Raw genomic sequence first — 12,414 nt, forward strand, 5'->3', positions numbered from 1 at the left:
AGAAAAGATAGGAATGTGGAAATTATGCTGTTCGCTAATTTACTGTGACTTAATTTGCATTGAACGTTCGGAGAGTCGGTGATGTATGTTATTTATTTTCAATTCAGGATTTGGATCTTTAGGAATTTTGAAATTCTGGGTTTGTGATGTTAGAACTTTTAGATGTTGGACTTTTTTAGTATTGGGATTTCGAAATATTTTAGAATTTTAGAATTTTAGAATTTTAGAATTTTAGAATTTTAGAATTTTAGAATTTTAGAATTTTAGAATTTTAGAATTTTAGAATTTTAGAATTTTAGAATTTTAGAATTTTAGAATTTTAGAATTTTAGAATTTTAGAATTTTAGAATTTTAGAATTTTAGAATTTTAGAATTTTAGAATTTTAGAATTTTAGAATTTTAGAATTTTAGAATTTTAGAATTTTAGAATTTTTAAGTATTGTAATCTTTGACTAATAGGTTATTGCAGTTTTGTAACTTTGACATTTAAATTGCAATATTTATAATTTTAGAATATTTGAATTTTGGACTTTTGAAAGTTTCAAATGTCAGAATTTTTAAATTTCTTCTTTACAACTTGGAAATTCGACTTTAGTTTCTAGTATTTTAGAATCGTGGGACTTTTGGGACTTTTCAAACTTTTGGTATTTGGATCTTTCAAGCTTGAAAACTTTGATAGCTAGATTATGGTTCAAACTTTGATAATGTGACATATGAAACTTGTGATTTTGGCTCCCCAGGATTTCAAGATTACTTTAGTACTTTGGGTCTTTTAGTTGTAATTCTGATAAAGTGTTCTGATTTTGTAAATTTTAGTGATTTAAGACTCAAACTCTTAGCTTCATAATTCTGAAACTTGAAATTTTGAATTTTTAGAACTTTACGACCTTGTATTTCGGGTCTATGAAATTCTGTTTTAACAAAAATTTACTTATAACAATATGATTGTATTAGCTTTTGGGCTCTGAATCTCTAGAACTTTTGAACATTGATATTTTGGGACTATAGGAATTTTAATACTGTTATTTTGCGCATGTAGGATTTTTTAGTATTAAAATTTTGAGACTTCATGACCCTGAAACATTGAGATTTTGATACTGTAAGACTTTGAGACTTTGAGATTTTGGGACTTTAAGATTTTTTGATTTTGAGACTTTAAAACTTTCAGAGTTTTGGACTTTGGTACTTTGAGACTTTGAGACTTTGAGACATTGGAATTTTGAGACTTTGATGCTTTGAGTTTTTGATACTTTGAGACTTTGAGACATTGGAATTTTGAGACTTTGATGCTTCGAGTTTTTAATACTTTGAGACTTTGAGACATTGGAATTTTGAGACTTTGTGGCACTGAGACTTTGAGACTTTGTGGCACTGAGACTTTGATACTTTCAGACTTTCAAACTTTGTGGCACTGAGGCTTTAATACTTTTAGACTTTCAGACGTTGAAACATCGAGGCTTTGATACTTCTAAACTTTGAGACATTGAGATATTGAGACTTTGATTCTCTAAACTTCTTAAATATTCAAATTTTAGATCTCTAGAACTCTTAAATATTGGAAGTCTAGAGCTCTGGAAACTTAAAACTGTAAAACTTGTACACTCTCAGATTTTTGGACTCACAGTTCTCTCCTCATTCTCTCCATCATAGATTTGTAACCTTCTGAATTTGAAAAAATTTTGGAATTTGGTAACTTTGGAATTTTTTCAGTTCAGATTCCTAGAACTCCCGGACTTCGAGACTTAGAGATTTTAAGATTTTGATATGTTGGAACATTACAAATTTTGGATATAACGATTTTGACACTCTGAGTCTTTCGAGTATTAAACTTTAATGACTTTGGAACTATCATACTATGTGCACATCGATATTTTGGGCCTCCACGATTATTGGATATTGAAACTGTAAGACTTCCAATTTAAATTCCTCTGAATTAAAAATCCAGGCTCATCCTACTCCCCAGAATCAGCAGGGCGTCCATCGCTTTGATGACGCACCTATAGACTGCGTAACGTGATTCAAAGAGCAAAAAAGCGTGTATCTCTCAAGAATATTCTCCGCACTATTCCCATTCGAACTGTCTACAACAAAGTTTTCCAGTTGCATCCATAATTTCATCGCAAACGTTATGGATTATCGAACAAGTAATTACGGTTAGTAGTTAATAATGCATTCTCGAAGGTGTCTGACAGGTGATTTAATTGAGAGGCCCGATATTCCGTCGTCCAATGAGAGGCAGCCGTCAGCCGGTATACGCCCATGAGACATGTTCAACCTTCGATTTAACATCAGCCTGTAATTATAGAAAAGTATAGTGCGTTCGGGTCGCACCTCTGTTGCTCTGGTTTCTTATCTTAAGCTCCCCTTCACATTAGCAGAATCACGAGGAGATGAAAAAAACGGATCTAACACATCCGGTTGATCGCATTGCAAATCAATTTGGTTTCTTGCTTCGTTATGAGCTACGCACCTTCGCCGTGATTTTGCGGATGTCGGAGCACGACGTGAACGTTTAGTCAGCTACGAAGCTATTCGAGACGATTAATGATGCTGGAGGACGGAAGTAATTCTTGTATGTTCCTTAATAAGTTAATGCTAATCGAATTGTTCTTTTATTGCCGTGGAAACATCTGGGTATTGGTAATTTTCCGTTATGTCACGCGTGGATTTTATTTATTTTTATTAATTTGAGAGTTGGATACTTTTTTGAGGGGTTTTTTGGAGTATTAGGTTTCTCAGAATTTTGAAATATAGTTTGGTAGTATTAATCTTGTGGTACTCAAGGATTTAGTTATTTATATTGATACAATACTATATTATTATATTACTATACAATACTATTAAGTAATTATTATACTATGTAATAATACTATTTAATATTGCTTAGTAATACCCTAATGCTATTATTAAGTAGTTAAGTAATAGTATTATCACGTAGTATAATAATTACTTAATAGTATTGTATAGTAATATAATAATATAGTATTGTATCATTATATGATAATATTATGTAGCATTACAGTATTATTGTATAATGTTTTAGCAGTTTAATTTAGTAGAGCAATAGTATTAATTATATATTAATAGCAATATACTATTACAGTAGTACTGCATAACAATACACTGTACTGCTATACTATTGACAGGGTATATTGTAAATATAGTATAATAGAATGGTATAATTAGTATAGCATAGTATAATACAGTATAATATTCTATACTACATACTAAAATATTGTATACTATTATACTATATATACTGTACTATAGTATATAGTATTATATGTAGTATACTGTACTATAGTATATAGTATTATATGTAGTATACTGTACTATAGTATAACAGTATATTTGCATGCTAATATAGTATAATATAACACTATTATGCTATAGTATACAAATAAATAATACTATATACTATACTAGTATAAACCAGTACTAAACTAATATAATACTATTACATGTACTATACAACTATTCTGTAGTATATCATTTAGTACTAGTTTATACTAGTTTAACTTATACTAGTATTATATTATACCATACTATTATACTATAGTATACAGTATATACCATCATAATGTATGTATACTATACATGTACTGTTATACTACATATTATATGATGTGGTATATGATGTAGTACTATATGTAGTACTATATGATGTAGTATGATATAATTAATACTAGCAATATAGTATTAATATATTATACTACAATACATTATACCATACCATACTATACTAATAACAATCTCTATACCAGTATTAGTAAGTAAGTTTGACTAATATTTATACTAATATTTAACTAGTATTAGTATATTATATTAGGATAGTGAATTAGTTAATACCAATATTTAAATACATTTGCTACTACTAAACTTGGAAGTATTATAATATATGAAATGTTAAGCTAAATTTAGTACAATATACTTTTCAAAGATATACTTATACTTGTATAGCATATTAACAGTTACTATACTACTATAAATAATGTTACTATAAATACTACTATAAATACTATACTACTATAAAAACTACTATAAATATACTACTCTAAGTTACTAATATACTACTCGCCAAATAATATTTGTCCTACGTATATTACTCTTCGTACAATATTTTTTCTGAAGATATCTTAATTATTCAATTTACAATTAACCTTAAATATACTGATAAATATATTCAATAAATACTATCTTATCTTGATATTAACTACAATTACATTCTTCATATCTCATCATCAACGAAATATGATACTCTTAAGTTTCACGTAACTCTAAGTTAACCTAACCTTCGCACTCCGGAGGCTCATCCTGTAATTTAATACAATTTGTATTATTTTCTAAATCAATAATTTTATACGTATGATATATAAACATACTGAAATACTAACAATTAGATATAACTGAAATAGTATTTTCAGTTTCTCATCAAACTTTTCAACCAAAAAATTTAACAACACGTCTGTAACAAAAATATCATAAAAAGCAAACTTAACTACTAAATTGAGTTAACTACAAAATTACTAAATAGCTAACTAAAAAGTACCTAAACTACTAAATACCTAATAATGCATACCTTATATTTCCTTATATTTCCACCAAAATAAAAAGCAAATTTAACTACTAAATTGAGTTAACTACAAAATTACTAAATACCTAACTAAAAAAATACCTAAACTTCTAAATACCTAATAAAGCATACCTTATATTTCCATCTACTATCAGTACTGAACAAGTAAATCATGTAATGATTTATAATTGCCCACAATGAACAAATAAGCCAACCATCAGTACAAAAATGAACAAATAAATTAAAGAAAATCGTACACATAAAGGCTACAAAACAGCGTATAAAGAAATAAAAAATCGCGTTCGTTGCCCTAGATAGACAAAAGTGTCTCATATAAACGGACTCATTCAAAGAACAATGCAGTCACTTTACCTGTTTTTGCTTATGGTGGTGCTAACTTCTCAGGATTGTGACGAATAATAGAATTGGCGCTATTAAAACCTATGCCCGTTACGTCTCAATGATTTGGGCTCAAGGTGACCAACTCGTATGGTGCATGCGTTACAAACCTATGAAAATGTGTACGGATATTTCTATCGAATATTTCAGCCGGCATAGTGTATACTAATCAGTGCGACTTTGGCTCTTTGTTTAATGGTAAACACTTAAACGCAGTGTAATTGCTTCGAATGTGTAAATGGTTGTTAATTAACGTGCGAATTTGTGATGCGTTGTTTCTGATAACCGGTGGCAATGGAATATAAATAAATATTAACGATATGTTCGTAATAAAAAAACTTGTTCAAATGATTAACTTTTAATTTAAAATTTTTACATATGAAAATAGTTCTGAAGTTAATTTGTTCGTTTAAATTCAATGGTTTTGTTAAATTTATTTATACTTAGGTATAAATTAGTTAAAATTATTTATACTTAGGTAACTTTTATTGAGTCATTTAAATTAGATTTATTGGGGATAAGTTTGTAAATTGATTAATTTCGTAACATTAGTGTTATTAGTTAATTACCAAAATGAAGAGGGTTAATTAATATTGCGATGGTAAGAAAAATTTTGCAGTTTAGAATTATTTATAAATTCTAAATTGATTTGTTAGTATAATTAAATGTTAGTTTCTAAATTTATTAGTTTATGAATTTTGTCGAATATTGGTATGAGTATTGACTTTGAGATGTTGAGACTTTGAGGTTTCAAGATTTTGACATTTTCAGATTTTGAGATTTCAAACTTTAAGATTTTGAGATTTTGAGATTTCAAACTTTGAGATTTTCAGATTTTGAGATTTCAGATTTTCAGATTTCAAATTTTGAGATTTTGAGATTTTGAGATTTGAAACTGAGATTTTCAGATTTTGAGATTTCAAACTTTAAGATTTTCAGATTTCAAACTTTGAGATTTTCAGATTTTGGGACTTTAAGATTTTTGGACTTTGAGATTTTGAAGTTTTGAGGTTTCAAGATTTTAACATTTTCAGATTTTCAGATTTCAAACTTTAAGATTTTGAGATTTCAAATTTTGAGATTTTGAGATTTGAAACTGAGATTTTCAGATTTTGAGATTTCAAATTTTGAGATTTTCAGATTTCAAACTTTAAGATTTTCAGATTTCAAACTGAGATTTTCAGATTTTGGGACTTTAAGATTTTTGGACTTTGAGATTTTGATGTTTTGAGACTTTGAGACTTTAAGATTTTGAGATTTTGAGACCTTAAAATTTTGAGATTTTGCTGTGTTAAGAAAAATTTTGCAGTTGGAAATTATGTCTAAATTCCAGACTGATTTGTTAGTATAAAATATTAGTTTCCAAATTTATTAGTTTATAAATTTTATTATCGCAATCATGAAATTAATTCAGATGGAAAGATAATTGAAAAGATATATAAGTTTCTAAATTAATTTATTAATTTCTATATGGAGTAATTATTGCTTTAGTTGCAAAAAGAGTTACAAAATATTCGATTTCTAAATTAATTCGTATATTAACATCCTAATACAACATTGACTTGAAATGAAAGGAAAATTACAATAATGTAAGAATTTCTAAATTAGTTAATTCATTTCAATTTTGTTGTCAACAGAAAACTAAAAATATAATTAAAATATTAAACAAATTTTTAAACTAATTTATTAATTCTGTCAATATTATTAATTATTATTACAAACACAGAAATAATATTAATTATTTCTTTAACTATAACAAAAATATAATACAAAAGGTTTGACATCTATTTGTCAATTATTTGAAGTAATCAAAATACTTCAATACTCGAAACAAAGAACAATAAAAGTGAATTTCAAAACCGAATAATCTGTTAATGTAATTATTCCAGTGTTGCAACTATTCAAGATCCCTTACGTAATTAATAATTCGTTAATTTCGTTAACACTATTTTGTTCAGCTCAGTAAGCAATCCAAACGCACGTGCAGCTGAATAATGAAGCTTTGTCTCGTAAGACACGAGATACTCATAAAGATACCATCAGCACTAGTATATTTACGATCAAGTGATTGTTAACAAGTATGTAAACGATTTTGTGCGGATAATTTATACGATAATTAACTCGATCTTGTAAATAACGTACACCATATGACGCAATACGGATTTACTGATTGATGTTATGCGTTCTAGACGCTTCAAAATTACTATATTTTGTGAAAAATTATAGCTCTTCCTCGTCGGTTCAATCATTGTTTTTCAAACACGTTCGTGGCATTCGTTTGAGTCATTCGCGTGAAATTAAATGAAAATATGAAATATATCAATTTTTATTGTGTTTAGTTAATTTAACTGAATATTGCACAACAAAAACATATTTATTTAACTTTAAATTAGATTTACTTTAAATTAAAAAGCTAGTCATCATTTTGGGAGCCATTTTGTTGGACCAGTCGCATCAAAATATATTCAAGTTTATTAAAACATTTTAAAACGTCAAAACAATATAACTGTTGTTAAAACATAGTCTAACGCAGTATTTTAAAATACGTATAATTTTTATTAGGTTCAATTTTGCGTTAGCTTAGTTTAAATTTCAGTTAACCTACTTCTGCTTTAAATACATTAACAGTTTCAGTATAGTCGGTTCAGTCGTTGGCGCCAAAATAAATACAAGTTTAGGTTAAATCTACACAACACAATATAGTTAAAAAAACAAATGTATTTAGCTCAAGTTTGAATTTCTTTTGAATTAAATTTGCTTTGAAATATATTTATGGTTTTAGTCTAGTTAACTTAGCCGAAGTCAGTGAAAGTTTCAGTTAGTTCTATGTAATTTAATACAGTATTTACTGCGAAATACATAAATATAGCTATTTAGGGTGATTTTGTACTATGTGTGGGTTAAGCTTGAATTACTCTAACATGGTATATATGAAATATCAAATTTAATGGTTTCAGTATAGTCGGTGCAGTCTTTCACGTTGAAATGTAATTTTTGAATTGACTGTAGGCTAATATTAAAGATAAAGTTAATATAAAGCCAAATTAATTGCATTGCAATTAGTTTTAAATTAAATTTGAATTAATTTAACGCAGTATCTATGGAATATCAAATTTAGTATAGTCGGTTTCAGTATAGCTTCAGTATAGTCGGTTCAATCTTTCGCATTGAAACGTAATTAAATTTGAGTTAACTGTACGTTAATATAAAAGATGTAGTTAATATAAAACAAAATTTGTTGCATTTCAATTAGTTTTATATTATATTTGATTTAATTTAAATTCAGTAGTTTCAGTATAGTCGGTTCAGTCTTCTGAGTTGAAATATAGCTAACGATAAGTTTGAATTAAATCTAGGTTAAATTTAATTAATGTAAAACAAAATGTATTGCATTTCAATAAGATTTGTGTTAAATTTAGATTAAGCAATGTCTATTTTAAAATACACTAATAGCTTTGGCATAGTCGGTTCAGCTTATACTGAAATGTACCAAAGTCTAAAAGATATAAGCTAAATTTAACCGATAAAAAAGCAATATTTCTTTCATTTTAATCAATTTTGTATTAAACTTGGGTTAACCTAACTTTTGAAGCAGTATCTACTTTAAAACACACTATTACCTCCGGCATAGTCGGTTCGGTCCGCACTGAAATATTTACAAGTTTAGATTGCTTTTGGGTTATATACGATCCAACTCATACAAACTCTATAACATACTTTCTGAATGCAATAAACTACAAGTCTAAAATTTCACATTAATAATTTTTAAAAATAAAAATTAAAGATGGCACATTAAAATACAAATTGGTCCAAAAATTAATAAATAAATGCATACTTTTCTAAAAAAACATAAATTCCATAAATACGAACAAGCATCTTTTTCTTAAGAATTATCCCGAAGACTTATATAATTTTTTTAAAATTACATTCTAAGAAATGAATCATTTTAATGAATTATTTAAATATCTTTTCATTCTGCTTAATTAACGGAAATGTTTCAGCTTTAATTAAACTCGGGAATGTGTTTGCCTTTATTTTCAGGACACAATGTTGAGCACAGCATTACAAAAAGTGCGATTCTTGTACAAACCATACGCATTAGCCATCGTTTCAATCGGATACGTGCTTGGAGAGCTAGGTCATTATTTAATTGGTAAGTGATGCATTTGATTCAGTCAATTATCCTTCCTCTTCCTCGATACGTCTTTAATTACCTTTGTAAACGAATATCGAAGTAATTAATACGTAAAAGCCATTAGTTCGCAATATTTACTCAGTTAACAAGTTTTAATATACATATATATTATATTTTAAATCAGATTCTTAACTGTGGAGCTGAATAAAAGTTTACTATTATTCAATACATATTATTACAATATATTTCTAAAATCGAGTGAAAATACCAAACAAAGTTATTAAACAATATATTATATCATTAATCTACGTTTGTTGCATAAATTATAATTCTACAGATACATGATGATGTTTACAAACATTATCAGTTTATTTATAAATATTGTAACAATTTATTTTTTATTATCATTATGAAAATTTTATAAATAGTTTAATAATTCTGTTATACACATAGGACATACATTATTAATGTATATTATTAACACGTTGGTTGACAACATTTCATTGCAAAATTAAGGAGAATTGAAAATTTTATTAGATACTGCTTTTAATTTTTGATAAATCCTATCTATTATTTTTACAGTATTTTTTACATTTACTATTCCCTTACATTTATTATTTTGAATAGTTAATATAAATATTTATAGTTAAGTCAGTGAACAAATTTTTGATAATAAAGTTTATAGATTTCTATGAAAATTTAAGCGTCAGCCATATTGCATCGATGTCGTCCGCTATATTGTAAGGACAAAGGTGTTAATACACTTATTAAATACAAACATATAGTATGTGTTTTTAATACAATATATTAATGATATACTTCCTTGATATGTGTAACTGGATCATTTTCTAGTACACTCATTGTCAATGTAATTTTCTTATGATCGTTTTCAAGGTGTCACCAGCAAGGCAACTGCGGAGGATTTGCACTACGGTGACATTTCCTGCCAATTAAACTCAACCAGATTTTCCCTCGCCGAGCTTCCGGTTCAATGCGAGGAAGCAACGAATGCAAGTTTGTAAGTTTCTTTGTTTACTTTATCACAAATGCAATTAAATGAACAAAAGGTATCTGCACACCACATCTCAGTCATACAGGTGATTAACTCTGTTACAAAAACTGAAATGTTGCTATTTATGGTTTATAAGTTTCTATTTACTTTTTGAACTATTACTATTTATTATTATTTATTTAAACAAGTTAATACTACTACTAGTTAATACTAGGTAATACTATTTATTACTATTTATTTAAACTATTACTACTTATTATTATTTACTTAAACTAGCACTATTTATTACTATTTATTTAAGCTATTACTATTTATTACTATTTTTTAAACTATTTCTATTTACTATTTAAACTGGTTTAATATTTATAAACTGGAGTAATATTTGACAAATATTCATTTATACATATGTACACATAGGGAATGGGCCGAGGTAAATATTTACCTGCAAGCTGTCGCTCCAGCTTCTAAGCGCGCGTAAATCTCGCGCTCTGATTGGTCCATGCTTTTCCTTAATAATTCAAAAACGAAGCTTCAAACTTTTTCCTTTCGCAAAGGAAAATCTTGTTCGAAATGACGTCCTCTACCACCCCTTTCAGAGAGTTACACTAATTACGAAACACCATGTCTATTCAACTTAAGTACAAATGTTCATTTATTAATAGCTTATTTATTTATATATCCATTTATTTATTTATTTACATATTTATTTATGTATGTATTTAGTCATTTGTTTATTTATTTATTTATTCAGTTATTGATTTGTTGATACATTTATTTATTCGTTTATTTATTTGTTCATTTACTTATTTATTTATTGATTTGTTTATTTCTTTGTTTATTCATTCAATTATTTCTTTATTTGTTCCTTTAATCATTCTTTTATTTACTTGTTTGTTTATTTATATATTCATTCATTCATTTATCTGTTTGTTTGTTTATTTGTTTATTTGCTTATGCATTTATTATAAAATCTCTTCAACTAGAATGTATTTTTCAAGAATATAAAACAAATGTATCTACGAACTTCATTGATTTATTTAAGAGTCGTAATGAAGACATTATGTGTACAGACGAGATATGGTAATGTCTAATTGTATATCACATAGTCAAAATAAAAATAGATAACATGTGGAAGGAGAAAAGACTATTTGACATTTATGTTCTTACTTACATTAATTTTATGCAAACATCTTCGGTTACGGTGGATAGAACTTTGTACTCGGATAATACTTATTTATCAATGCACATATATTCCTTGATATTTGAATAAAGTCTCGATGTATCTCTTGGTGCAACAAATGGGTGATAAGGAGAATCATGGAAATAGGAATAATGACGTAACGTTAATTTCCGAGCTCTCAAGTTTGCAAATTTCTATGTCCTTTTTCTAGATACGTTCTTTAATTTTCTAGATTTCTACATTCTCAAATTTTCAAGTTTCTATGTCCCCAAATTTTTAAATCTTTTGGACCCCAAATTTCAAAATTATCAAATTCTGAAATTTCCAAATTTCTGAGTTCTGAAATTTCAAAATTCCTAATTCTTCAAATTTTCAAATTTCTAATTCAAGTTTCTACATTTCCAAGTCCTCAAACTTCCAAATTTCAAATTTTCTGAATCTCCAAATTTCAAAATCTTTGAATCTGCAAATTTGCAAACAAGGTCTTCAAATTTCCAAATCTTTAAGATCGCAAACTTTTAAATTTCTCAATCTCTAAATTTACAAATTTCTAAGTTTTCAAGTTTTCGAATCATTAAATTCCTAAAATTTCTAAATTTTTAATTCCACAAATTTCCATAAGCTATACAATAAATTTCAATAATCATTTCAACACTGAATTTATACAAAGTAGAGTAAATTAGTATTCAATACTAGTACTATTTAGTAAATACAACTGAAATTTAGTAAATCAGAATTTATTTAAAATTCTGAAGACTTTTATATATACAAATACCAGTATTGTAGTAAATACAATTAAAATTTAATAAATTAAAATTTAGTAAATACAACTACTACTATTTAATAAATACAATTAGTATTTTATAGTATGCAATAAACCATAACTCACTTAAAATTAGAATTAAATAAACGTAACCAGTAACATTTAACAAACACAACTAAAAAAACCTCAGAATCTTCAAAACAGATCAAATTCATAAAAAACAAACAGTAAAGTCCTCGCAATATCGTTTTGGTTATTGGTACAAAGCGTGAGCATATTTACCACAAAGATCATTCAAATATTTCTTTCGGACGTAAAAAAAGATGTAGTTGTTCGTGTGACTCATGAATTT

At 27.0% G+C, this 12,414-nt stretch overlaps 1 protein-coding gene across 2 annotated transcripts in view; it reads left to right on the forward strand.

Annotated features, from left to right (window-relative positions):
• Positions 1-12,414, forward strand: part of LOC100883649 (hexuronate transporter) — a 29,293-nt gene that overhangs the window by 2,630 nt on the left and 14,249 nt on the right. The window contains exons 1-3 of one of the 2 annotated variants that reach the window (XM_076532540.1): positions 65-83; positions 9,014-9,125; positions 10,002-10,125. In XM_076532540.1, the coding sequence (XP_076388655.1) occupies positions 9,020-9,125; positions 10,002-10,125 (230 nt within the window). In that variant the 5' untranslated portion in view covers positions 65-83; positions 9,014-9,019. Of the gene's footprint in view, positions 1-64; positions 84-9,013; positions 9,126-10,001; positions 10,126-12,414 lie in introns of those variants that run through there. The other variant, XM_012298342.2, reaches the window with a different exon arrangement.

The sequence above is a fragment of the Megachile rotundata genome, chromosome 6, assembly GCF_050947335.1.
Source record: "Megachile rotundata isolate GNS110a chromosome 6, iyMegRotu1, whole genome shotgun sequence".
Taxonomy (NCBI): Eukaryota; Metazoa; Arthropoda; class Insecta; order Hymenoptera; family Megachilidae; genus Megachile; species Megachile rotundata.